This window comes from Salarias fasciatus, chromosome 19 (assembly GCF_902148845.1).
Source record: "Salarias fasciatus chromosome 19, fSalaFa1.1, whole genome shotgun sequence".
NCBI lineage: Eukaryota > Metazoa > Chordata > Actinopteri > Blenniiformes > Blenniidae > Salarias > Salarias fasciatus.
The window spans coordinates 13,430,268-13,457,511 of NC_043763.1; the positions used below are offsets into that span (position 1 = coordinate 13,430,268).

General features: G+C 40.9%; 2 protein-coding genes across 8 annotated transcripts in view; one reads left to right on the forward strand and one right to left on the reverse strand.

The window, feature by feature from the left end:
- The first annotated feature begins 4,839 nt into the window (after positions 1–4,839).
- snap23.1 (synaptosome associated protein 23.1) lies at positions 4,840–19,575 on the forward strand. 5 transcript variants are annotated; one of them, XR_003933525.1, is made up of 9 exons: positions 5,887–5,928; positions 9,649–9,763; positions 13,506–13,547; positions 13,947–13,995; positions 15,124–15,241; positions 16,655–16,828; positions 16,924–17,068; positions 17,501–17,626; positions 17,667–19,575. XR_003933525.1 is itself a non-coding variant. In XM_030116302.1 (8 exons), exons 2-8 carry the CDS (start codon positions 9,707–9,709, stop codon positions 17,561–17,563), a joined length of 648 nt encoding a protein of 215 aa, XP_029972162.1. In that variant the 5' UTR covers positions 4,840–4,962; positions 9,649–9,706; the 3' UTR covers positions 17,564–18,664. The 5 variants fall into 5 exon arrangements, 3 of the variants coding, with proteins under 3 accessions (XP_029972162.1, XP_029972161.1, XP_029972160.1); XR_003933524.1 differs by having other exon boundaries at positions 17,501–17,623; positions 17,664–19,575; XM_030116302.1 differs by lacking the exon at positions 5,887–5,928 and adding an exon at positions 4,840–4,962 and having other exon boundaries at positions 17,501–18,664.
- The window catches only part of sptb (spectrin, beta, erythrocytic), a 39,903-nt gene continuing 32,093 nt past the window's right edge, over positions 19,435–27,244 (reverse strand). For 2 of the 3 annotated variants that reach the window (XM_030116299.1, XM_030116298.1), the window contains exons 30-37: positions 27,054–27,138; positions 25,877–26,073; positions 25,712–25,794; positions 24,584–24,647; positions 24,238–24,488; positions 22,354–22,527; positions 22,152–22,194; positions 19,436–21,974 (exon numbers count right to left, since the gene is read on the reverse strand). In XM_030116299.1, the coding sequence (XP_029972159.1) occupies positions 21,759–21,974; positions 22,152–22,194; positions 22,354–22,527; positions 24,238–24,488; positions 24,584–24,647; positions 25,712–25,794; positions 25,877–26,073; positions 27,054–27,138 (1,113 nt within the window). In that variant the 3' untranslated portion in view covers positions 19,436–21,758. Of the gene's footprint in view, positions 21,975–22,151; positions 22,195–22,353; positions 22,528–24,237; positions 24,489–24,583; positions 24,648–25,711; positions 25,795–25,876; positions 26,074–27,053; positions 27,139–27,244 lie in introns of all 3 variants that reach the window. The other variant, XM_030116297.1, reaches the window with a different exon arrangement.

Genomic DNA, 27,244 nt, shown 5'->3' on the forward strand with positions numbered 1-27,244 from the left:
TGTGGAAGCTGACCTCAGTCATTAAAGTCAGTCAGTCAAATTAAACACAGAAGTCAGAGCAAGGAGAGAAACACACAAATAAAGATTGTCTTTTTGTCTACTCAACAAAACAGACCAAGTGAGTGGAATTTCTTTGTGGAAATGTGAAATAACTTTAATCTTGTGCGCTTTCTTTTCTCAGATGATTGTATTTATACAACAGACCTCACCTGGATTTTTTTATTTTGCCCAGTTATTCCTCCTCTGACGTCAAAAGTCTTTGGATGGCGAGCGTTGAGGTTTGCCAGTCAAAGCATGAAATTATTCAGATGAAATCCCCCCCTCTCCATTCTTCAGCTGTTTCTCCCTCAATGATGTGACAGCTAATCTAAACTGCCGACAACAAGGAGACTGAATGGCTTGATAGGCCTTCCTCTCTCGTTCCCATCAGATTCACAGAAAAGGTTCTGGTCCCAGAAAAAACCCAGTCCAATTTTCCAACACGCTATAATTTATAAATCATCTTACTCCAGTCAGGACAATTGTTCTGTTGAGTACACTATTTGTTTTGGAGATATAATTTTTCAACTCTTACAAAAAAAAATTCAATTTACAAATCACATCGTTCCACTCTCAGTTTTCAGCTTTTGAAAGAGAAAAGTTTTCTGTCACATTTTAGATGTGTACTTGATCATTTCCATCTACTTTTTCTTCTTTTTTTTTTACACACACACAAGCACAGATTGAAATGTTAAACTCTCAGAAGAGTAGGAACACGTTTTTTTTATGTACATCAATTACAATAGAAGAAGAAAAAAAAAATCATGATAACGTGACTCAATGAGAAAAAGTGCCATAAGTTTATATATGAAATTAAAAGGCTGCATTTGAAATTAATCAATGCAAAACTCAAACACTCTCCACTTCCATCACTTGGGGTTTGACAGGTGCTCTTTTAATTATGTCGTCTCATTACGCTCTCATCTTCTCCAGCGGGTTCATTGCACCTGACTAGCTGTCAGCAGCTGTTTAACTCCACACACCAGGTTATTCATGTCAACAAGCCAAACTCATACAGCAGCGTGCATTCATCGGTTTATTTCTGTCAGACTCTTGAAATTTTATTTCAGTTACTGCTTCATTTGGAAAGACTTTGGCTTCTGGGTTGTATTTATTTTCATCCTTCAGACTTTCTCGCTTAAAGTCCTCACCAGATGGAGCTACTTTGAAGAAGTGCTTGATACCTCTAAGGCTGAAATGATGAACTCTTCTTTCTTGTTTTGTTTTCTTTTTCATTTTTCTCTGCCTTTCACAGTGGATGGTGTGATCCTCCGGTTTGATTTGGCACAAGTTTTGCCACTGAATGCCCTTCACGGGCGGTTGGGGGTTAGCGGCCGTTCTCAGGGACGCGCAGCAGCGATCTGTCTGAAGTGGGATTCAAAGCAGCTTGATTCCCTGACCCCAACCTCGAGGGCAGCGCTGCCCCTCAAGTCTAAATAACACAAAGAATCAAACATTGGAAAAAAAAAATTGAAAAAGAAAAAAAAACACTGTTCAGAAAACATAAATTGTTTTATTAGAAGTGGCATGTCCTTTTTTTTATAATAAAATAAACTTTTTTACATGGGGTTGCACTTTTACACACAATAATCACTAATAAGCTCTTTTCAAAGACACAACATTTCAGTTACAGTAATCTGGCATCTAAATACCTCTTGTATTGTACTCCAAAAGTTAGAGAGCTGGGTCTCTTTCTCTAAAGTTATAGGTGTGATCCCATCAATATAAATCATGTCCATCAAAATGTCCTTGAGCAACACCTGGAACAATCACAATCTGGTTAAACCTTCGATGTTCAAAAAGAGAACATGAAAAGTTTCCGTTCCTCTTCAGACTCAATAGGTTTTCACCAGATCCGGACATGAATAGACGGACAATAGACATTATTCCCCGCTGAGATTTGTAAGGCCTACTGCTGGCCTGAAACATTTATCAGCACCGTTTAAACAGTATTATTTGAAACCACTGACTTGTCGCTTTTGGCAGCGTGATGCAAAAAGAATATCAGAAACGTTGTTTTTTGGGGAAAAACTGAGGTACATGAATAATAGATGAGCCTTGGCTCACTATGTTTGGCCCTCCTGTGCAAAGCGGGCTAATGACTATCGATGTCTCTAGTTTCCATCAAATTGCTTCATATGAGAGCTCAATTCAAACGGAGAAAGAGTGGATTCCAGTGAAAAGGAGACGAGGGAATAAAATTATCTCTGAATATAGAGATGTACGCTTGGTCAGCCAATTCTTTGTCCTGACAAGTATCAGGTACCAGTGGAATTAGCCTAATGTAAAATTAAGCCCGATCAAGCAGAGCCTGGGAAGAAACATTCCCATGTCTCAGTCCTTGTGAGAGAAAAGATGGATGTGTGACACAACTGGAACGGTGCCAGAGCTGAGCAGATGTACCCCTTGAAATCATGAGAAACTAGTGATCTGGGCTGTGTCACCGACACACATGCTCATACACACACTATTATGTCCCCATGTATTCTCTTCCAGATCTAATTAATCACTTGATTATTTTAGCTATTCTCATTGGCTGCAGTACACATGGGAGAATAATTGGCGAGAAAAAATTTGGCTTTTATGATGTTGGTTTTGGCACCCACCAGAAAGCAAAGCTAGGAAATACAGATGGCAACCCTTCTCCATTCTTTTCCTCTTTCTTACCGTCCGTTCATCTCTTCCTCTGTTGCTTTCTTGCGCCCTCAGACACACTGACAGTCCGTAGACCAATCTATTCTCCTCTCTACCCGTACTTTTGTCTCCTCACATTCAACTAACTGGCATGATTTAGGAATTATGGAATTAGGGCAGCACTCCCATCTCTATTAATGAGGAACAGCATGATGAAAGAGCTTGATCCTGAACGTGCCATCTGTAGTCACTATTACACATTCACTTATCTCTTTTTCACTCACTGCTTTCTATTCTGTCTCCTTTCCCTTTTATACCTCTGCGCCCCCCTCCCTTCTCACTCTCACACTCACAGACACACACACACACACCCTGTCAGACACACACACATCATACCTTCGCTGTAATTAGAGAGGAAATACTAATTCTTAGCTCTTCAAGCACTGTTGGATGTGGCGTGAAATGGCACAGCAGGAAAGTTAACTGCAGACCACACACCCATGCATAGACACCCATGCATAGACACCCATGCATAGACACACTCACAGGAGTCCAGATGGGCCGTGTGTTATTGCTGAATAATGCATGCTATGTAGACTCTATAAAAGATACATGGGCAGAGAGAGCAAGGCATCATTTGGACGCTATGGGCAGTTTGGTGAGGGCAGGTTGGAGCAAACCTTGTACAAGTTACAGACTGTACAGGGCAGGCTGGGGGTATTTAGCAGTAGGCAACCCACCAGGGAAAAATATTTAGCTGCAGTTAGAGAGGAAAAACACTTGCCTTTTGTCAGCTGATATGTTGCCTGGCACTATTCCCAGTGTCTTTGCAGTCACCTTGAAATGGCTCTTGTGGTTTAAACCATAAAACTTGGGGAATTACACAGCAGATTCAGCGCTAGAGGCTCAGATTTCAGAGTATCGCTCAGAAACACCATGAAAATTATCCAGCAGTCTGAATTCATGTCAAAAACCCAGATGAGGGGGGTGAGGGGGGAGGTCTAGGTGAAGGGTAAATGCTGCACTCATGTGGGGAGAATGAGCAGCGCCTCTTTTTTTCTCTCTCTCTGGAGTCATATGACAGGACATGCGCACCATCATGTGCTGCGTTCATGTGCTCATCCTGTCCTCAATGAGTTTACTCTGAGGTGGAGCAACTTCACAGGCTGCTGGGTTCACCAGTCATATGCTCTTTATTCAAACATTAACTTTCAAAGTAAACAGCTGTGAGATGAATGAGAACAAAATTCAACTCTGAAACGGAGAGGATTGTAAGTAATCTAATGCCTCAAAAAATGTACAATCAGGTATTTGAATCCGTTTTTTAAGTTTTATTTCTGCCAGTACTGATGCAGCTGATGGATGTTTGCACGTTTTTATGTGATTATATGAGTAGTTTTTTACTGTTCTATTTTTTAGGACCTTCAAATGTTAGAAACTTATAAAGAAATATCGATTAGTCATGATAAAAAGCTCAGAAATGTCGTCATCACCATCACCATCATCATCACCATCATCATCGTCATATTACTATTATTATTATTATTATTATTATTGTTATTATTATTATTATTATTATTATTATTATTATTATTATTATTATTATTATTATTATCATCATTGTTGTTGTTAATAATGTTATTTTACACAACACCACCAGTCACACACATAGCTCAAAGCTTCACATAAAAAGAGAGAACACGTGATTATATTAATAGAGGCAACACCATTCAGAACATAATTAAATTATGAAAAAAAGGATCAAAATAACCACAAAATATTTACCTGCATGTGGCTTAACTCTGGAGATCGTGCATTTTAAAATGACTACACATTTCTTAAGTTAATTTCAATATTCGTTTTTAAACTGCTTGTTTGTTAACCGGACAATTTCTACATTGACGCAAACTCCAATCTGATAAAACTTCGATAAAATCATTATTAGTTTTATTATTATTATTATTATTATTATTATTATTATTATTATTATTATTATTTGGGTGACTAAGAGTGGAATTCCAAATTAACTTATCGCAGGAAATGAAAATATGAAATATGAATGCAATTTTAAAGGTTCTGTAGTTCTGTGTTATTCTGTTTCTACGTTAGAGCAACAGCACAGCGCGGTTCTTTGAACGGTTTCCATATTTCCGATTTCCCGTGAAGGCAGCAGACTGGTGACTCGGTCGGAGTGAAGGAATTCAGCAGGAGTTTCCTCAGCAAAGTTTACATACCATCAACAAGGTGGAGCAGCGACGCCGCTTTTCTCACAAAGAGGGAAGGTAAACTGTAAGTATTGACGCTCTTGACAATTATCTCTCTGGGTTTTTCGCTCTTGACTTAGTTTGAGTGGCGGCGTTCGGCAGTTGACAGGAAAGCGGAACTGGCTAACTAGCGAGCTAGCTCTACTTTAGCTAGTTAAACGAGGCGCCCTCCGGATCACCTTACGATCACCAAATAACTTTTTACACCATGTAAGACAACTTTTATATGCTTTCACACCGTGTTCGATACTGTTCTGTCATTATCATAACTCTTTCCATTTAGTTTTTTAAAGTGTGTTGTCACCAACTCGTGTGTTGGGTGTGGGAGTTTACTCTGAATCTACGCTTCTTGTTTTTTTTTTTTCTTTTTTAACCTACCTGTAGTTCGTGTTTGTGAATTCGTCGCCTGCTGGATCAAGTGACACAGGTTTACACGGAGCCTCAGCACTTATCTTTGCTCCCGAATGCCATATAACCTCAGTCAGGTGTTCGCCAACACATTTCTGATTGTAACGATGGGAATAATCAACCACCCGCCTTTCATAACTCCAGTTATGAGTGTCCGCCGGTGGAGAAAACCTCATTAAAAAGCTCTTTTCTGTTGTTAATCGTTCAATGAAACGTCCTGGATCTGGTTTATCCTTAGCAGCATGATCTCATTGTTTGTTTTTGCTCACGGGTTTGTATTATCAGTCAACAACCCTGGCCAGACTGTCTCTCACCCCCACTGCCATCCAAAATACAAGTGTTGACTTCGTTCAGAGTTAGAAATTAAGGAATAAGTTCAGTATAATGTCCATAAAGTGTCATGTTGAACAGTTGAGAAGGAAGATGTGTACTCAACACGAGGGGACAGAGGCAACTGTGTGCAGGTAGACAGATCTGGCGAAACCTGTTTGGGTAGAAGAACAAGAAATGTGTTTCCCTGTTGGATCTGTTGTCACAAGCACTGTTTGCTGGTGCTGTGAAGAAACTACGCCATCATGAATGGGTATGTCTGTAAGGCTTGTTAAATTATTGCTGTTGTACTGTTGTGTCACGTTTTGTCTTGTTTTCAAACATGATTTGAAAATAGACATGTTAAATAAGGTCTTAAAATGTAACATCTAGTGCCTGTTTGTGGCTGGAGTGTAATCCTCTCCTCATTGGGTCATGACGGTGGATCAATGGCTTGCTCTTTGTTGGTAAACTTGACCGGCACACAAAATTGATCTTTTATTCTTGATGTGTTCATCTGCTGTTGTTGTGGCTTTCAGAGGAGTGCAAAATGTGTGAATGAGCCCACCATCAATGTTACAGTTGTAAACTCACATCAGCACTGTGCCAAGTCCAATAATCGGTCGGAAAAAGCAGTCAAGGCTGTGAGAACCAACTGCACTCTTGTCCACAAGAAATGCAGAGTCAACAACATTAAATCCTCTGTACTGTCTGCCAAGTAGATTATCCATTTTTCTCCTCTTTTTTTTTTTCCTCAGGATGTTCAGCCGCTACAGGTTTTGAAAAGGAACTTGAGGTTCAAGGGTTATTGGCAAAACAGGAAAATGTCACTTGCACTGCAAAGGAAAGGGAATGATAGGAGATGGAGCTTTTTCTGAATGCTGGGATCTGAATCTTTCTTTAGAAAAAAAAAAATAAAAAATGAAAGTTGTTTGTGCTACCTTGCATCTCTGTCCTTGACTGTGCAGATACCTGCAAATTGATTATTTTATCTTGTGATGGGTTTGATCTCACGTTACCTCATATTTACCAGGTCATGTCCTTGGCTGTGTTCACACCAGGCATTTCTGTGTGCTTTGATACTGGATTGTGTGAATGTTTGGTGTGGATTCATATCTGCTGAAATGTATTGCAAGACTAATTTGCACATCATGTGTTCAGGCACAGAGATTAAACACTTAATGCAAGTTATACAAAAATGGTTTGTCGGCTAAAAACACAACTAAACCGCACCTATTGCTCCAGTTTCTGAATTGTGTAACCACATAGAATACTTGGTACAGCAGAATCTGTTGCAGAGCACACATCTGTGGCTGCTGCTGTATCTCTCTTTGCTATGTTCCTCCTTTATCCTGCTCTCAGATCTCAAACTGAAGAATTTTATTCATATCTGCTTTCATCCGCCAGGCTTTGTCTGCACTGTCTTGAAGACTCGTTCTTTTCTGCAACCGTTTAAAAAAATAATACATTGCGAGCACAGGAAAAAAAGTCAATTTTCGCAACACATGGCCCTGACTGGGGAACCACAATCAACTTTTTTGTGCTACTGCTGTTCACAGCTTGGTAGTGACACATCCTTATGTCGCCCTGCTGTTGTACATATTGTGCAAGATCATGAAATCTGAATGCTGATCTGAACACAACTGTGGTCTTTTTGTTATTATTTATTGAAGTTGATCTGCCAAAGAAAAGGAGTGTAATGTTTGTGGCACTGCTCCCCAGCTTTATTAATTTTCTAGTGACACTGAGAATCCTTAAGCCTTTATCATTAAGCTGCTAAAGATGGGACTGATTAGCATTTTAATGCACTTACTTTACCTGCTCTTTTTCAGACATGGCAGCTGTGTGTATGTAAATCTTCCGCCGTGGTCTCAGTCAGTTAATTAGATGCGGTATATAACCTCTGTGGCACAGCGGTCCCTGTATGCGGTCCATAAAGGTACTTTTGAGCATGTAGTCTCTCATCCCATAATAACATTTGGTGTCCTTCGTTTTCTGCATCACATCTCATTGCGTGTATTTCATCTGATTTATTTATCTTATCGCACATGATTAGTCCGTCATAAATATTTAAGACGCTCATTTATAAAAAGCTTTGTTGTTGAGAGTTAGTTTTGATGTCAACACGAGAGAGGAAAACTCATCAGTCAGTTTTGATTGTAGAATGAGGTTATACAAAGCAGTGAGGGGATCATTCTTGTCTTAACCCATTTAGCTGTCTGCTTGTATCCGCTTGTAATGACTGGATGCAGTGTTATTTCACATTCTCCTGTGTGTACTGCACCTCACAATGTGTTTTAAGCCTTTAAAATGAGTACAGCATTCATCCCACTTCCAAATCTGAAGGAAGCAATTGCTTATATAAAGCCCCTCAAGATGTTTTTGTTGTTGTTGTTGTTTTCTAATTTATTTACATTTTCTGTGTTGCTGAAATGTAGTGGCATTATGGACATGCGGTTTTGTGGAGTCTAGAAATGGTTACGAACACAACAAACTTAATAATGTGGATAACACAATAAGTATAGGTATCCAGGCCTTGCATAACTCAGATGATATAGTTATAATATCCTCTACAAGCCTGGACAATACAAATCTGATAAGTATTGAAGAAACGCTTTCTGCAACTCTTTTTTTAAGAAAGTTTCTACATGATTTGTAATTTTTTTTTTATGTGAACCGTTTTCTTTTTTTTCCAAGCATTTCCAGCATTCACATCAGGCAATCCCAACATTTCCATTCACCTGGCTGATCGATGAAATAATGCTTGAAATGCACCTAATTAAGTGGACCAGATGAATGAACTTGGTATGATTTAGATTACTTCTGTGAGAGTGGTCGCAATCTTTTGACAACTATAGCTGCACATTTTCTTTCAAAATCGAATTTGGTGAGTCCTGGAACATGTACTTCCGACAGCTTTGCGACCTTCATTTTCCGACTGCATCAGTCTTTTAGCAGTAAAACTGCCTGATTTGTTTCGGTTTTGCATCATGATTCTGTCTCCATTCAGGTGAAATGAACTTGGCAAATATCGTGTGTTCATGTTGGTATTCGATCATACACACAGACAGAGATCCAATGCAGCCATTCGAAAATGAGGTGTGATTTCTCCTGAAACACAACTGGGTGATTATGATTTTGTCACCACAGTTTATTTTTCGAGACAAATTTTTATCAGGCGCTAGGTTTGCTTTAGGTGAAAAGAATTAGAAAATGATGCTTTGATAAAGGTGGGGTTGTCACCCGTAGAGATTTTACAATTTTTAAAATGTGATCTTGTAGCATAACGATTTTCAGTTCCAAAGACAGTAGCTTATAAACTGATGACTGTCATGTTTTACTGCTTCATTGGACTGCTTAGTTTACACACCCCTGTGCAGAAGCATTATGTACACACCAGTGCCAGTAGCCAACCTGGAGCTCAACGTGACATCAGGGTCTTTGAAAATTGGAACATTGACCCACCTAAGTCACGGTTTCACTACGAATAAAGTTCTTGAGTTTATTTTTCATTAATGCAATTTGAACCTTTTTAAATACAATTCTCACTATTGCAACATCTTTAAGGCACATTTCTTTCAGCAGAGAAAAATGAAAAATATCCCATTTCCATCTACATGTGTTTATCATAGTGTATTTGTAGTGAATATTTTATATGGGTAAATGAATTGAATGCTGTTGACAATGCATTTAAATGTGTTTAGAAAAATACTTTGTGCTTTTCATTTGAATCATTTTCTAACCACAGTAATTTATACACCGGTTACCTGATAGTACTCATTTATAATTGAGTACAATTTAATTGATTACTGTTACTATTACATTAGCTCACTTGATTAAAGAAGGCTTTATATTTTTTGAAATCTTGATCTGCTGTAGAAAGTTGCTGTGCCGTCGAGGAAATGACTTCTTGACAGAGTGTGTCACCTTTTCAAGGACGACCCAGGTCATGTCTGTGGCTTGGTAGTAATCGATTCCTCTGCCTCTCTTCTAGGCCACAACATATTGAGCTTGGTGCCACAGGAGGAGCCTCCAAAAAGGACACCGCCAACATGGACGACATGACTGTGGAGGAGATGACAATGAAGGCCAACCAAGTGACCGACGAGGTACTGAGTCACACACAGAAGGCCTCTTTCTCTGGCATTTTTTTGTTGTTTTTTTTTTTTGTTTTGTTTTGTTTTGTTTTTGGTTTTTTTTCTTTGAGAAAGAAACTTTCTTAAAGTAAAACTCATATCAGAAGCTCAAACTTGGCTGAAGAGAAAGTTGTATGACTGGACAGTAGGAATGAGCCTCAACAGAAAAAGTTAGCAACAGATGTTCTATTACTTCTTCATTAAGAAGCGTCTCTGGTATAACCACGAGAATTGGTGCACGGTGGTGTTTCTTCAGTCAATTAATTCCAATTGATTATCAGCATAATGTAATGTGATATGCTTGTGATAAGTTCCTTGAGAGGAAATAAAATTGTAATAATCAATTAAATGAAAGTCAATTTGACTTGCTAATATTGAATTATGAATTTATGCTGAAAATGAAACGGACACTTTCCCACGCAACCTGCAGAGATTTTTGGTTTTGCTTTCACTTCTGCACAGCACTATTGCACATATTCTAATATAACACAAACAGCTTCTCCTTCACCTTAGTTGCAGCTTTTAAAATAGAGTATAATTGAAACTAATGCAGCTGCAGCAGCTGAAAAAAGGAAGCGTTGAAAGAATACTTTGACATTTTGGGAAATACCTGCATAAATACTCAGTCAGCCTGCGTCAGTCTAAAGGTTAAAGCAGCCCACCAACCAGCACGCCTGAAGCGTCTCCCATTAGCACGCCATCATTTCTCAAATTCATCTGAAACAACAGCATAAACAAAGCTAATCAGCAAATTGAATTAATTCAATTTGCCACGCCTGCCGTCATTAAGAGTAACCAGGATTTATTTTAGCCATGTTAAAGATGGCCAGGTTTGGCCTGGCTGAGGATGAGTAGCAAAAAATAATCTAGAATTTGCTGCATAGCAGACCTGAAAGAGCACGAGGTGGGTAATTAGATTCATTGCATTCCAAGTTTATTATTAAGCCAGGCATTAATAGGAAGTGTGCAAGGCTTTACGCCTAATTTAGCCTGATAGCTCCCTTACCCCTCTGTGGTTTTGACAGTTTGAATGTTGTCAGCTATATCTAAGTGTTTTATTATCAAGGAGATAATTGTTTAATCAGCACTCCAGGGTATCGTACAATCAGCCATCTGATTCGGATGGAGGCATATTAACTCGCTGTAGCTGCACACGTCACCCTCATGTAAATCTGACTGTTTCGGTTGTCAGAGGGTTTTATATTCTGCTGCTTCTTTCTTCTTCTTCTTTTTTCACAGCTGTTTTTTTTTTTCCTGCTCTCTCTGCTTTCTAACTTAACTTGCAATTTCTCCGTTTTATCTCTTTCCGCCTTCTGCTGCTGCGCAGCCGTCTCAGGAGATCATGCAGGGGACAGTTTGTGGGAGGGTCCCTCTGCTAATACTACTTACCAGTCTGGCTTTGGGTAACCACTCATACCCCTAACACACCGAGCACGACTGACAACGTGTCAGGAAAACACAGGAATTTAGCATAAGATTTAGAATATTGTGTCGAACGAACATGTGTTTTTCTGTTTCCGCTCTTCAACTTTATTTTCTATTAATTAAAACTCATTGTGTGATACTTCTCATAATCCTGGTATTTCGCAGCCCGTTAAAGCCCGTAATTGTGCTTTCTCCGGGTAGAGAAACGCTTGAATTCTTTGTTGAAAAGCTTCACACGTCGCCTGCTGGAACCTGCACGGAGCTCACCTAACCATCCCATTCAAGCTCTCCCAAACGAATGATAAAAATACCCCGCAATTGTCTGTATCTCAAAGATTTCTCACAGCACCCCAATCTGGAAATTTTGGCTTCGACCGCATTTTCAGGCCTAATTAGCCAAGTTCAAGGATTTCAGGAGACATAATGTAATGTTTATCCACCCAAGTGATGTTTTGGCTTCGCCAACAGAAACCTGGCTGTGCTCGTCGAGTCGCTCTCGCCAATTCCATGTTTGTCTGTTTCTCAACTCACTGATTAATGTATTCGCAGCAAACATAACACAGAGAGAATGAGGAATCTGGTCCCCACTCTCTCTTGTTAACAGTTCATTAGCGGTGGTAACAATGGAGTCGTGCCCCGCGCGGCTTTCCAGCTCATCGTCTCTTATCGGCAGCATTTTTCTAATAATAGAGACGGAGAAGGCGTAGCTCACCTGGACCGACGGCATTCCAGCTCGCCTTCAGCGCTTTCTGTCGCTGTGCTGTGCATTCGCGTCCGTCCATGTCACGCTCCAGACCAACAGCCCGGCGTGACGCAGCCGAGGCCATTGATTATATCAAAAAATGTTAAACCCGTAAACATTCGTTTTACAACGTAAGCTAAAGAAAAGAAAATATACTGGCTGCAGGAAATATCGGCGCTTTTTGTTCTGGATAATTACCAAATAATTCATCAACGGAAGTAATTAAATGCTCGCAATAAATACAGAAGAACACAGAAATTAAATACATTTTGTTATATGTGAAGCTATTTTGGAGAAATATGATTGTTTCCATTACTTCACATTCAGATGCCCTATTAAAAAAATGGATTGTGTTGAATAAAAACAGGCAATTTAGCTTTAACGAATTTGGTATTTATTGCTTAATAAAAGTAAGCAAATTAAAAAAAAAAATGCAATTTCCAAACAAGATGATGCCTTTAAATTCACAATACTTTGTTCACGTTTCATTTAAATAAAAAAACATGCCGTTTCAGTTTTCTGTAGCAAGGCTAACCAATTAAATTGCATTTTTACCCCAACCAGCAATCTAAAAAAATCTGGGGAAAAAAACAGCATAAAAGCTAAAGTGGAGTAAGTGGAAAAAATTCTATTGATTAATAAAATGTTTAAATTACTAGTTATCGGATAAAAGTCTGCATCACATTTGTATAAAACCTCTAATGATGTTTTGTTGAACAAAATATTTTCCTGCTATTATTTGTGGGTTTCACGTTAAATACATTCTGACAGACTGTTCATAAACAAATTTGTCTTGCAGTTGTACAGATAAATGCTAAACTGTTAAATATTCAGGAACACCATTATGAATATTCATTTATTAAAAAAAAAAAGAGGATTCCTCTTTAAAGTCATCATTATTACTTTTTCCCCAGGACATTTATTTAACCTCTATCACAATATGTTTGTAGAACTGAAGTTAAAAAATGGCCGGAGGAGCAAATTGAGACAACAATCAGCAATTACCTGCAGCTTCAATCACTGCTGTATCCAGTTGTGTAGATTTGTAGCAATGAATATTAATACAACTGCTTTTTGCATGTTTCATGTTTATCTTTTCATTTTCTTTATCTCTTCTTATCTTTCTCTTTTTAATCCCCATCTTTTCTCCCGCCGTCTAAAAAGCTCCATTCCCTGACATTCAGCCGGTGTGTTGGAGTATACAGAGAGGAAATATCTGGACCATCATTCTCAGTCATACAGTTCAGAACAACGCAAAAAGACATCTGTCCTTTTGCCTCAGCGATATTTGTTTTGATTCTCTAATCTGCCATTAGTATTCAAGTTACCAGACCACTGCCCTATAAATCTGACGTGAGCGTCGGTTTTCTCTTCATTACACTTGGAGAATGAGAAACAAATTAAAAAAAAAAAAAAAGAAGCAGCATCAGTCCTCTTTCCTGGAGAAAACTCTTCAGTGTGACGACATTCCAAACCAGTCTCTGTTTTTAGATAATGACCTTCTTCATTTCTCATTATTCACTGATACCTCTTGTTTTTCTTCCACAGTCACTGGAAAGCACTCGGAGGATGCTGCAGATGGCGGAGGAGGTGAGACTGTGACATTTCTGCCCTCACTGATGCAAAGCCGAGCTTTCTAAAGGCCACTAAGTGTGTCTGAACCTTTCAGATCAATGAATGAATGTCTCAGTAATATAATATCCAGGCTTACAATATTCAAAATCGCAACTGAGCACATGAAAACAGACGAGTGTTTCACATGAATAGAATGGAAACGTGAAGAGAAAAGGTTTTATTCTCCTCTCACCGCACAGTTATTAGAATAAGAATGGAAGTATGTCAGACTTATTAGATTTCATGTTCCGAACAGAGCTAATACTGTAATTCACGTTGAAGTGAAGCCGCTCTGAACGTCTCCGGGATCTGTGATGCGTTTATTCGTCTGCTGTCTTCTCAGTGCTGAGTTTGTGCCACGTTTTCTGTTTTCAGAGCAAACAGACTGGCATCAACACCATGGTGATGCTGGACGAGCAAGGAGGTACATATCTACTGGAATTATACCAAAATATCCAATTATCTGTCTTTTTTTTTTTTTTTTTTCAATTTTATTTATGGAACATTTTCAATGAACAAAACAGACAGTATATCGGTTCATGAAAGGCAGGATAAAATAAAAAATGATGTCTGTCCAATTATCTGTCTTTTTATTCATGTTTTTTTTTTCTCTTTGCTTGTAGCATCGCTAATTTCACTCATTATTCTCTTTCGAAGCTATTCTGAGTTCCAGATTTATCTGTTTTACAAATACTTTTACATATATTTTACTCTCCTTTTTATTGATTTTATCGTAGTTTTTATACATTTAGAGTTTCACTACTTTTCACTGCCTTATTTTATCAAATTTGAAGAAATGATGGACTTCAGATTTTTAGCACTCTGGATAAACATATTTTTACAGGAGACAACATTTTTAGTTTTAGCATTTGGTGACACATTGCTTTGCATTTGATTGCCTGAAAAGTGACACAAATATTGATTGTTTTCCCCCATCGCCACTTGAGGCAGCCGCAGTCGCCGGACGTGTGCGTGAAAGAAAAGATTGCAAGGGCAAAGTTTGGCAGTAAAATGCCTGAAGTTATGTATTTTTATAAACTAAAGTTGAATTAATGTGTCCCAACCTCAGTTAGTGGCTGCAGGCTCCTCATAATCATGATAATAATAATAATAATAATAATGCAGTGTTTAGTAGAAAAACCCAGCAGAGTGAAGAGGATCCAGAGAAATAAACTTGTGATTGTCGTTAGACGGAGCGGTCTTCTCTGTGGTATGAATATTATTAAACTTATGTTTATTTATCCTCTTTTATTCCCGTGGTTTGCTTTTAACTAGAACTTCAAAAGCTGTGCTTCGTGTGCACTTATTAATGTGTTCTTGTACTTTTCAGCTTCCTTTATCCCATTTTTTTTTAAAGATTCGGTTTTCCTGCTTTGACCCAGTTATTGACCCATTTTAAGATTCCCACATGGATCATTAGGTTTAATTTGATCTTTTTTTAAATGAATGAAATAAAGGTACTGAACAATCCAAACAAACCAGAGACTCATTTCTCGTGGATGAGAAGCTGACGTGGTGCGTGTGTCTGTGTGTGTGTGTGTGTGTGTTTTAGAGCAGCTGAGGAACGTGGAAGTGGGGATGGACCAGATCAACAAGGACATGAGACAAGCGGAGAAAAACCTGACTGACCTGTCCAAGTGCTGCGGCCTGTGCGTCTGCCCCTGCGACAGGTACCCTGTTCGATCCCCGCTGCCATTTCTCGTTTATCACCCGCGAGGGGATAAAAGTCATGACTGTTTTTTTTGTGTGTGTGTGTGTGTGATGTGCTTGGATCCAAACAGAGTAAAAAAAAAAAAAAAAAAAAGCTCTAAAACTTCACCCTGATGATCAGCTTTATAGATTCAAAGTGGGAATCTTTACTTCAGATGTTCTTGTTGCTTCAGTTTGGTTTTTTTTGTCTTTTCTGAAACAAAGCCTGTTAAATTCTCAAAGTTAATTTCTTGCAACAAACAATGAGCCTCCCTTTCTAAATATTTCATCATTTGATTTTACTGAAAAATTTATCTCCCTGAAAGGTTAAGCTGATGCGCATTATGTCTTGAAATTGTCCTCTGGGTGTTATTGACAAACGGATCCTAAATATTTTATTACATTGATTCACTTTTGGATGGAGGGCAGATTTTGGATGAAAACTGATCATCGCTTTGTGTCCACCTGCAAGTTCAAGTCAAAGTTCTCCCGTTTTGATGATCTGCACGTCTGACAGACTCCTCTCTCCGCTCATTGAACCTCAGTTTGTTCCTTTTGATCCGTTTGTGAACTCAACGTTCAGTTGAAGCAGTGTGAAGTCTGGTGGCCGACCTGCCCGGCCTTGTTTCCATAACCGCCGTTTTGATCCCAGAATCTCTGAAAACTCTGCAGTTTGCATGTCGGGTTGTGTTTGCATCATTGCTGTGGAGACGGAGAGCGGTGCGACGCGGTCCACGATGACCTCGTCTCTCTTTACTCTCCATTCTGCTGGATCTGAGGGTGGAATTGGAAACATGAGCACAGAGCTGTGAAGAATCCTTGTTTTGGCTTCTTCCACTTAGCAGCCGAGTCACGGTTGGAAGTCGAACGCCTCCGTGACGCGGCTCTGATCAGTCAGGGCTGTTTCACATGAACTGCAGCCGTTTCCTAAATGCACCTGGTAATAGCGGCATGTGACACTGAAAGAGAAAACGATCTGGAATTTGCCTGCCGGATGGACATTTTATGCTGAAACTATCGGCGCGATTCAATTTGCGAGCATCGCCAATCGTTTATGAGCAGAAGACGAGGCAGTGTTCCGACATGACAGGTACATCGCTCTCTGCTCGGCACATCTCACACTCCGTGTTCTTATGCCCTGTGACTCGCTGTGAATGATAAGAACAGATTTAACTCTAAACCTTAAAAACTAAAAATCTTCCCTAAATGCTTTCACTGTGGAGAAGAAGCTTCCTTCATTATGAAGCCATCAGGTAGGAGAGGCTTTCAGATCAATTCTCTATGAATCACTGCCTCCGACTGGAGCAGACCTTAGAAACTTCCTCCTGTGAACGAGATTCTTTTTTTTTTTAACCTGGATTCTGTCACGGACTGCCGCCCCCGTTTCTCTTCAGGGTGTCGTCAATCGAGAACGATCAGAAATACAAGCGCACCTGGGGCGTCGGGGGAACCGAGGGCGACGGCGAGGCCAACGGCTCCAACGTGGTCTCCAAGCAGCCCGGCGGCGTCCGCAACGGCCAGGCCGCCCAGATGAACGCCTCCGCCCCGTCGGGCCCGTACATCAAGAGGTCAGACCCCGCCGAGGATCCGGTCCTCAGGAACCTTCCGGAAGCGACTCGCGGCCGTCGTTCTAAACAAGCGTTGCTTTGTGTCTGTGGGGCAGGGTAACCAACGACGCCCGCGAGGACGAGATGGAGGAGAATCTGGAAGCGGTGGGCGGCATCATCGGCAACCTGAAGGACATGGCCTTGCAGATGGGGAACGAGATCGATAAGCAGAACCAACAGATTGACCGCATCACCGACAAGGTAGGAGTTCCACTGCTCTGACAGACTGACCGGCAGCTTCTTTCCTGCTGGATGAACTCAGCTCAGCCTGATCATCAGTTTACATTTATCCTGTTCACCGCGATCAAAGCTCACGACTTGGTGTTTTATTCATTTGTTAGTGTAATATTTCCATCCTGCAACTTTACTTCCCGATGTAACTTGTTGAAAGGTGATGTCTTCTCTTGTTCATCGAAGCTTACTTGGTGGTTTTTCTTGTTTTCCAGCATGTTGTGATTTTAGATTCCTGACAGGTGATTCAGGTGTAACAGCTGTAGAGCAGTGACGACGCGACAAAACGCCACAGGACGTCTTTACTGCTCGGAATAGGAAAATGTTTGAATATTTGTGTAACAGAAACTTTTCACCTGATCATTCTCGCTCTGTTTTTTTTTTTTTTTTGCTCTCTCTCAGGCGGACATGAACAAACATCGCATCGACGAGGCAAACAAGAGAGCCGACAAGCTCATCAAATAAATGGATCTCGTGCTTCTGCAAGTTTTATCCTATCAACCTTGAGCCTCTTTTGCTTCACAGACACACACACACACACACACACACACACACACACACACACACACACACACACACACACACACACTTCATACTTGCAGTCATACACACACGCACATAAACACACACTTTACACAGCAAAAAGAAATTGTCAGGAAGAACTTCTGCCAGTAGTGTGCCTGCCTCTCCTGCACTAAGATGTAGATGATCAACATTTATATCTTTTCGAACTGCCCCCCCCCCCCTCACACACACACACACACACACACACACACACACACACACCTCCTTAACATTCACAACCTTGTAGTCATGCTGGACTGTGAGAAGCAGTGAAGGCATCAGAAACGGCCGCAGACAGGAAGTGACTGTGCCTCTCACTGCTGGTTATTACCAGATCAGCAGCAGCAGCCGGGCTGTGGCAGCGCGTCAGAAAACAGTGACAGGGAGGGACGTCGCTCAGGTCGGCTGCTTTTTTTTTCCTTGTAGTTTTTTTTTCTCCTCCGATTTGCTTTTCTCCGATTGTCTGCGTCTTTGTCTCTAACATGATGGATGGAGGTTACTGGTTTCAGACAGCTCCACTAATCCCCCCCCAAAAAAAGGACCAAGGTCCGAAACGCATCTTACTCAAATCCTCATTGGTTCATTGTTTAATTATTGTGTCGTGTGTATTATTTTGAGATTATGTGCTAATTTAATTTTTCTTCAGGCAAAAAGTGACTCGTGAATAAAGTTGTCTTTGTTTATTTGAATTTTTTGTTCCCATGTCATTTATGTCATTTCACTTTTAAAAGCTATTTCAAAAGGAAGTGAGCGTGCGCTTCGGAGCGAGTCGTGGCAGAACTCGAAGCACTCGCCCTAGAATGAGAGCAGTTTCTTTCTTTCTTTTTTCCCCCCTCCCCAGTCCTTTTCTTTAAATCCGGCTGATGGAAAGTCAGGGGGATTCTTACATTTTGTGTGGAGGTTTTGACCTAATGTTAAAAGCACAATCACCGAGGTTGTCAGATGTGATGGGACGTCTGTAACCGTCACGGGAAAGTTCATCACTGCCTCCTACAACAACAACAAAAAAAGCTGTTTACTAGACGCTGAGATGCTCCAGTTCAGCCGCAGTGCCTTATATCTTAGGTTTTCGACCTAAACTCTGAAACTTACTGTAGCTTTTTAACTGCCGACAACAGAAAAACCCGACCCGAGATGTCGAACAGATTCCGGCGTAGGACTGCGTGGACGAGCAGGGACGCCGTCGGTCCCTCGTAGGTGGTCGGTCGGTTGTGTTCTAACAGCCGCTGCATCACACCAGCGCCTTTCTGCCTCTGCAGCTCACAGTGAAACGATAAAATCTGATGATGGAAGGCATAATTTGAAATCCATTTTGCCCGGCTGTGAATTTTTCTTTTTCTTTTTTCTTTTTTTTTTTTTTTTTCCCGCTGGCAGCAAGGATGCAGAAGTGCACATGTAAATGAAAGTCGTTGAAGGGGTAAATGTAGGAGCTGAAAAAGTCCTGGCGGGTTTTATGTCGAAGCTTCACCGAGGAAAATTGGCTAATGATAAAGTAACACAATATGCTGAAAAATCTCCCCCGTATGCATCTCTCGGCTTATTTGTTTTGAAGAGAAATGATAATTTACGCGCTCCGCTGCAGGCACATACCTATTGAGTTTGTAAAGATTGAAATGAACTGTTATTCAGGGCTTTTGTACTCCGATAAGTGATCATCTTCAGCCTGCTTCTCACAGGCTGGGATCTAATTAGTCTCGCCCAAAGCTGAATCGCTGTCTTGGGGCTGTTTATTCATTGTTTTACCAACAGCCACTGGAATGTAAATACTACCATTTTTTTTTTTTTTTGTCTGCATTGAGAATGTTCATATACATCTGGTCTCCTCAGAAACGAGCTCGCTCTAACAGATGACTGTTGTTTCATGGCTGCGTCTGTTCAACTGTTTGTACTCAATAAATCAGTTCTGAAATTCACTGCATTGCACTTCTTTGTGTTGTTTTTAAAGATTCAAGAATAAAAACCACTTGTTTAGTTCCAGAAGTAAATTTTAAACTTTATTCTTTCAAAACATATCTGATGTTTCCTGTCAACATTATTTTATTTTTTTTTTTGGAGATATTTTACATAGCTAGAGAGTACAAAATGCAGATTAAAAACCACTGAAACAGAAAAAGGCAGGTAGGTAAGTCGTGGTGGAGGAATAAACGGAGTGAGTGAAGGTGTTAAATATGGTGACCAACAGAAACAAGACCCAATACATGTGATGCAAGGCTCTCAAAAAAGAAAAAAAACAAAACACTTCAAGGTGCGCTCGTGGCTGAGGAAAGTACTCGTAGCGTAGCGGCGGACGACCTGCGGCCGAACACCTTTTAATTTGTGCTCAGATCGGGGTTGTAAATCTGAACCGAGATCACCGCCGCGCTACATTTTTTTTTCTTAGAAAACGGTGAGCCCAACGGTCCTCTGTCATTGAGGTCACTTGAGTTGGATCGTCGGTCGGGGACAGAGCCCACAGTACAAGGCAAGGCGGCAGTGGGAGACTGTGTGAGAGAGAGAGAGAGACACCACCCGGGTGATAAATGATCTATAAATACAGTGCCACACTGTACAGACTCTATATTATATACCCTGTATGTATAAATGATAATGCCTCGCGATTGAAATCATTTCTTCCCTTACATTCATAATTCATTCATCAGGGACGCTTTTCAATATGGTTCAGTTACAGGTTGCTAAACTGCTGCACCCTGGAAATCGAGCTTGTGAGACCAGAAGGGTGTTTTATAAAGAGAATCGCCTGTTAAATTAGGCTTATTCTAACAGGTCAGGAGTGGAAAATGAATAATGAGGAGCTCTGGTACCAACGGTTCTACATGAAACAATCCCTGGAGTGGCGAAGGTGGTTCACTGAGTTTGTGTTGTGTGTCTGAAGTTCTTGCACTCCCAGGTCCTGTCTGATGTAGAATACAGAATTGCTTTAGTTTGTGTGTTTGCTACACTCTTTCACTGAGACTGTTTTGTTTTTAAGGGTAGATTTGCTCATTTCTGCATTAACCTGCCTCTCATGCGGCTGCAAGCTGCACTTTCTATTTTGAGGGGTTTTTTGTTTTTTCCCAAAAAAACACACACCAAAAAAAAAAATACAATCCCTGCTTCTCTGGCAGCAGCTTCATGAAACACCCCTCTGAAACACACACACACACTGGAACACACACTTCTTCCACGTGTGTCAAGTTGTAGCCGAATCAGGCAGGTCCTGCTTGAAGTTTCAGAAATATCACAATAGCACCATATCAAACTAAATCATACCTCATGCATCTGGAGATATATATCTATATATATCTATATTTATATATATATATATATACTGTATATGTATATATGGTAATGAATAGATATGAAATTAAGAGTTCGGTACACGTGTTGACTATAATTCAAGTTCTGCCACAGTTGAGGTCGAACCCTTCACAGTGCATAGAGCGTTTCGTTTGCATATCTGCAATTACACATGGCGTGTGTGTATGTATATGTATATGTTTGTGTGTTTGTGTGTGCACTGTACAGCACTGCACTACCACTTACCCATCCCCAGACCCTGACGCAGCGTTTTACAAAGCTTTCCGGAGCCCATTAGATTCATTCACCCCCGGCGTTGTGAGAAAGCGTTTTAGCGTTCCGAATCCAAACAGCACAGTATTACAGTTCACAACCATTTTATAAGGCATATTGATGAAGGTGCCGTTCGGTACTCTTCCAGTCACCCCTACGCTCAGTGCAAGCCTTCGCGTCGTACACGGCTAGAATCGAAGCAAAACTCGCGGCGAAAATTAAGAAAAGGAAAAGTTTTACAAACATTCTTTGGTTGAGTGCTAAAGGAGCATTCCTGTGCTTTAATTTGATGCGTTGAATTTGGCGTTTTGTTAAAAAGAACACGAAGAAAGAAGGAAAAAAAGGTGGACCTTTGTCGTCATACAGGCAGAAGAGTGATGGCTTTAACCTAAACTACAAGACGTCTGGTAACTCAAACAAAATAATATATATATAAAAAAAAATGGAGTGATAAAAAGCTCGCTCTGATCGATTGTACACAAATACTACTTTCTCTCCTCCCAGGTTGCCATGGCAACCCCTCCTCCCAGTGGCCTTCCCATCGTTTTCACTTCTTTTTGGCGAAGCGGCTGAACTTCTTCTCCTTGTCTTTCTTGGCGGCGCCGGGCTCGGGGGCGGCGGCCGGGGGGGAGGAGGCGGCGGAGGAGGAGGGGGGAGGGGCGGGCAGGCTGTGGGCTCGGGCCCCCGGGGGCCCCGACGCCTCCTCGGCTGCCAGCGGCTGCACGGCCTTCTCCATGGCCTGGCTCCAGCGCTGGAGCTCCTCCTGAAAGCAAACGCAGAGCGGCGGTTCACAAAGGGAAGTCCTCCTCCTGAGAGGGCTGAGCGCGAGCGAATAAAGAGAAACGGTCACATTTCGAATGAATCGCACGGAGAACAGTGCTAATGTGACAAAAAAAATCACAGATCGTGTGATTCACGGAAAGCGGTTTAAAAAACTCACCTCGTCTTTACACTGGAACAAGTATTCGCTGCCATCTCCGAGGCTGCGGGAGGAAAATCGAAAGGAGTCAAAATTTAAAAACCCTCGTTTCATATCCAATAAAACTTCAGACTTATTTCGCACCTGTACCCAAAAAAAAATTTTTTTTAAAAAACAGCTAAATGTAGTTTAAATCCAAATTATTAATATTATGTAGTCTCACCGAAGTTTAGCGACGTGCTTCTTCTTCTTGTAGTTGCTGAGGATCTCCCAGGAGGCCCTGCTGAGGTTCAGGGGGTCCTCGCCGTGGAACGTCACGCCGTGGCCGAAGCTCTTGGCGTCCTTGTAGGCCGAGAGCTGCCCCGGCTTCAGCACGCAGTACAGGCTGTTCCACGACCTGAGAGCGGCGGGACGCAGGAAACACAAACCGCTTCAGAGGAACCGCTGGCAATAATACAAAATCAATTTAATTTAATCCCAATTACAGCTGCAGCACTCCAGTGAAATTACATTTTTAAATGAATGAATTAAAAAGGAGGAGGGCACTTGAAGCTCGCTAATAACTATAAATAGCCTTTTTCCAATCAAGAGGAGCTCAGCCAAATGTTCTAATCCAGTCCTGCACCGTCTGGCGGAGGTTAAATAAAACACACCCACGCCCGTTTAGCCAAATTCACTTAAATGTATTAATGAAGCAAACACGGCGATGCGATCCTAAACTTGAATTAAGGAAACAAACGTTGAAGGTTTTCAGACGAGTTTTCCACCCTTGAATCCACTTCTGCTAATTGATTTCTTTTCTTTTTTTAAATGGTTTTTCAATGAAAAACACAAAACAAGGGTTGCAAAAAAGCAGAAAACGTCTCAATACAGAAGGACGTGTTTGAGGGAAATTTTCCTGTTTTTAATGTACAAAACTTATAAAATACTAAACAAGCCGACATGCGATAAAGAAACATGATGGAGTGTGTGTGAGACATACATAATATAGAATCTATGAAAGAAACACTGACAGATTTATGCCTACAGATTGTGAATGACTGATAAAATGATGGCTGAAACAATGAACTGTGTGACTGATTCACTGTTTGGACTTCAGCATTTTCAGCCAAAAACAACTGAAAATATTACAGTTAAATTTAATACTTTTTTTTCTTTTGTTTCAATAGTCTACATTTTTAAATTAAAATAAAATGTACAGAGAAATAAAAATAGAGGTAAGCAAGCGGAAAAATAGTCACTTAGCTACAAAGTTTTTTTTAATTCAATTTCTACTTGAAAAAAGTGGGAAGGCTATAGTAAGAGCATTTATTAGTGAAAATTGGAGAATTTTTTTAATTTCTATTTTACAAAAAATAGTAAGGCTGCAGTAAGAGCATTTATTACTGAAAATTGGAGAAAAAAACACATTTCTGTTCATTTCAACTTTAAAACAATGGTAAGGCTGTAACAGCACCATTTGTTAGTGAACAAACAAAGAAAATCCCAATTTCAGCTTTAAGAAAGTGGTAGGGCTATAGTAAGACCATTTATTAGTTAAAATTGAAAAAAAATCTCTTATTTTCAACTTTAAACGATGGTGAGGCTATAAATAGGACCATTTAGTGGTAAAACAAAAAAATCGTAATTTCGGCTTTAAGAAAGTGGTAAGGCCATTTATTAGTGACAATTGGAAAAAAAAACTAATTTCTCGTAATTTCAACTTTAAAGAAGATTGAAAAAGGAGGCCACATCACAGTGTAGCTGTAGTTCAGGTTGGTGATCATATTCCTCGACGATTATCTCGGAAATGTTTTTGGTTTCAAGCGGCTGCATTTCCCCTGCTGCTGTTCCAGCCGGCCGTGGGTTCCCCCCCTTCTTTAACTGCTGTAAATTATTCACATAAATTCGATGACTTGTAACTTACCGGAGCCTTTTTGATCTATGACAAAGGAAATGAATCGTATTCATGAATGTGTAACACTGTTTGGATGCGGCCTGCTTTCCAGACTGAAAATGAGCACAGACGTCACTGTGATGAATGAAGGAACTTTTCCAAGAGATTCTCCGCGTTGAGATCAGACTTGTTAAAGTCTTGACATACAGACAGTTTTCCTCTGTTCTCTACCTGTTTGAGGCTTTCTTCCCGGAGCCTTCAACATCCAGCTTGCGTCCCAGCATGCCCTCCTGCAGCACCGCCTGGGCTCGGAGGGGCTCCAGGGGCATGGTGGCGGCCCTCTCCGGCTCTCTGGGGATCACCGCCGACACCGAGGGCTCCAGGTCCAGGGAAGCACTCTCCCTCATCTCCGACACCGCCGGCGCCGTGGACTCGCCGGCCGCCGCCTCCGGCAGGCCCGAGCTGGGCTCGGCTGCGCCGGACTGGAGGGAGCGGGGAATGGATCAATACGGCGAAGCAGAGGTGACAGCCGTGGAGAGCACGGAGGACAGGAGCTGAGAGAGCGGAGTTTACTAACCAGAGTCTGTTCCTCGATAGTGTAGAGCTGCGAGGATTCCTCCACAAAGCCCGTGTCTTCTCTCCTGAAGGAAAGAGGGCAGCGGGGGGTCGGAGTGAGACGTCTTGAGAAGCAGCGAGGTGGAAAGGTGCAGATGTGGCGGAGGGAAAGTCTTTAAGTGACTCAACTGAAGCTTAGAGGATAAAGAGAGCGGCATTGTGCAAATACAAGTTCTCCAGAGGAGATCGAAACCAAACAGGAAGGAAAATACAAGAAGGAGTAATAAATTAAACTAAGGGAAATAAGAATCCTCCAGAATTTACAGACCATTGTCTGTTTTTTTTTTCTATTTTCTGCCACATTTCTATTGTTTGTTAGCCGAATTAGCCGGTAGCAGCAGCCACGCTGTGCGGGCTCAGAGCACAGATCTGATCAAACAAATCACCGCAGTGGGCTGTCTCACATGAAGGACGGGACGATTGTGAAAATAGGAATGAAAATATTTGCCTAAAAATGAAAAAAAAAAAAAATTCAATCAGGGTCTTCTGGAGATTTAATTCTAAAATGAACGAGAAAGTCTTCTTCGTGATGTCAAAAATGAAGATGCTCCATCACATGTGCCAGCGTCTCGACCTTCTATCAAAGAAACGCTGTCTTTGGATCTCTTTGAGATGTATTTATGTATTTACATACACACAACTGTCAGGATGCCTCTGGTTAAAAGGCAAATGAAAGGACGACAGGCTCACAGAAGTTTCTTTTTAAAGAAATGTTTCTGTCTTTGAGACTGTTTTCACTGCGTTACTTTACAACAGAAAGGTTCATGTATGAGATAAAGTAAACAACAGTGTCGGTGTTTGATGCGATGAAGGAAAAACACCTCCCAGCGGCTCACTCGCGTGTTTTAATAGTTTTTTGGACAACAGAGAGGCTCCGCGGCGCACAGGAATCGGACACATCAGGCTTCACACACACACACAAAGCATTTAGGACCACTTTGTTGTTGGGTTTTTTGATCTTCTCATGGGATTTGTGGACAAAAACAAAGAAACAAAGTGTCCCCGGATGTGTCCTTTCATGGTGATTCTCGTCCAGTAATGCCCTGTGCTTCTGCACACGCAGTGTGTGTGTGTGTGTGTGTGTGTGTACCTGCTGTCTTTATCCGAGCGCTGCTCGTCTTTAATCATCTCCTGCAGCTCCTGTTGCTGGTTCCTCAACTCCAACAACTCCAGCTGCAACACAGAACGGGAGCCGATCATCAACACTTCCTATTCGTTCTTGTTCTTCTGGCAGACCCGAGTTTCCGAGCCGTACCGTGGTGAGCCGCTCCAGCGCCGAGAAGCGCTCCTCCCACGTGGCGGTGGATTTCTCGAAGGCCTCGTGCCTCTTGAGGAGCTTCTCCACCTCGTCCACGGTGTGGCCCAAGTCCTTGCTGGTCACGTACGGCTCCTGAGCGACCAGCCAGGCCTCCGCCACCGAGGCGTCGCGCGCGAACTGGCACACCTCCAGCACTGGAATCATGGAAGAGTTTCACACCTTCTTTCATTGATCTCTTCTTGGCAGATTCTATTTTCCCAGACTGAGAATTAACATGAAAATTGAACTCAGTTCCTCCTGAAAGGTGCAATCTCATAATCAATAATGGAAATGCGACAAACTCCTTCATATTTATGATCGTATCTTTGATTTTTCTTCTTTTAATTGTAGGAAATCCGGATCAACATAATAATAAAAATAATATTCCATGTCTTCATTAAAACACAATTTTATTTTATTTTATTGCAGATTTTAATTGTAAATGTGATGAAAAGGTGATTAAAAATAGAAAATAATCTTCAGTATGAAATGTAAATTGCACAAGAAGAGCTGTGCTTTTCATTTGTTATGGATCCCAACAGCTGTTAATAATAATCATATTAATCAGATTAAGATGAAGGAATTAATTTTTGAGGCTACAATAACGTGGTCAACAAAGACTTTGAGAAACTCTACATCATAGTATGTCGTTTCTTGACAGAAACTAACAGAAAGTAAAACACAGGAATGGTTTGATTTTCAAGATATTCATTTATCCTTTTGCTACATTCTAGAAATACAAAAAAATGATTAAAAAAAATTACAAATACATTACTGTAATTAAAGAGTATTTTGGGGCATTTAAGAGTATGTGTGTTTGTTTGTGTTGTTGTGTTTTGGCAGCCGATAAGTTTATATTTTCAACAGAGAAAAATTACTGCTTCAGATTAATTCATTTTGGGCCTTTGTGACCATTTCAGGAGGAGAAGCTCCACGGTGGGAAAATCAAGACATTTTTCTCAAATTGAGCACATTTCTGTGCAGCGTATAGATGAAGAACAGCCTGAGAGGTTTGTACATACTGTATGAGCTCTCAGATGTGTTATTCATAAATCCTTCGGTATTACAGAGCAGATTAGCGGCAGGAATAATGCATCATGGGATTCGTTTGAAAGGTAAGTGTGGCGTAACTCACGGAGCCTGAGCCAGTCCCATCTGTCGTCCCACTTGAACATCATCTCCTTCCTTTTCTCCATCAGCTGCACCAACTTCTCTTTGATCTGACACAAGCAGTTACAGAGTCGCGGTTACATATCGGCGTTATTAAACAACTCGGCCCCAAGACTGCCCATTATCCTCCAAGAAATAGTATTGTAAAGTAATTAA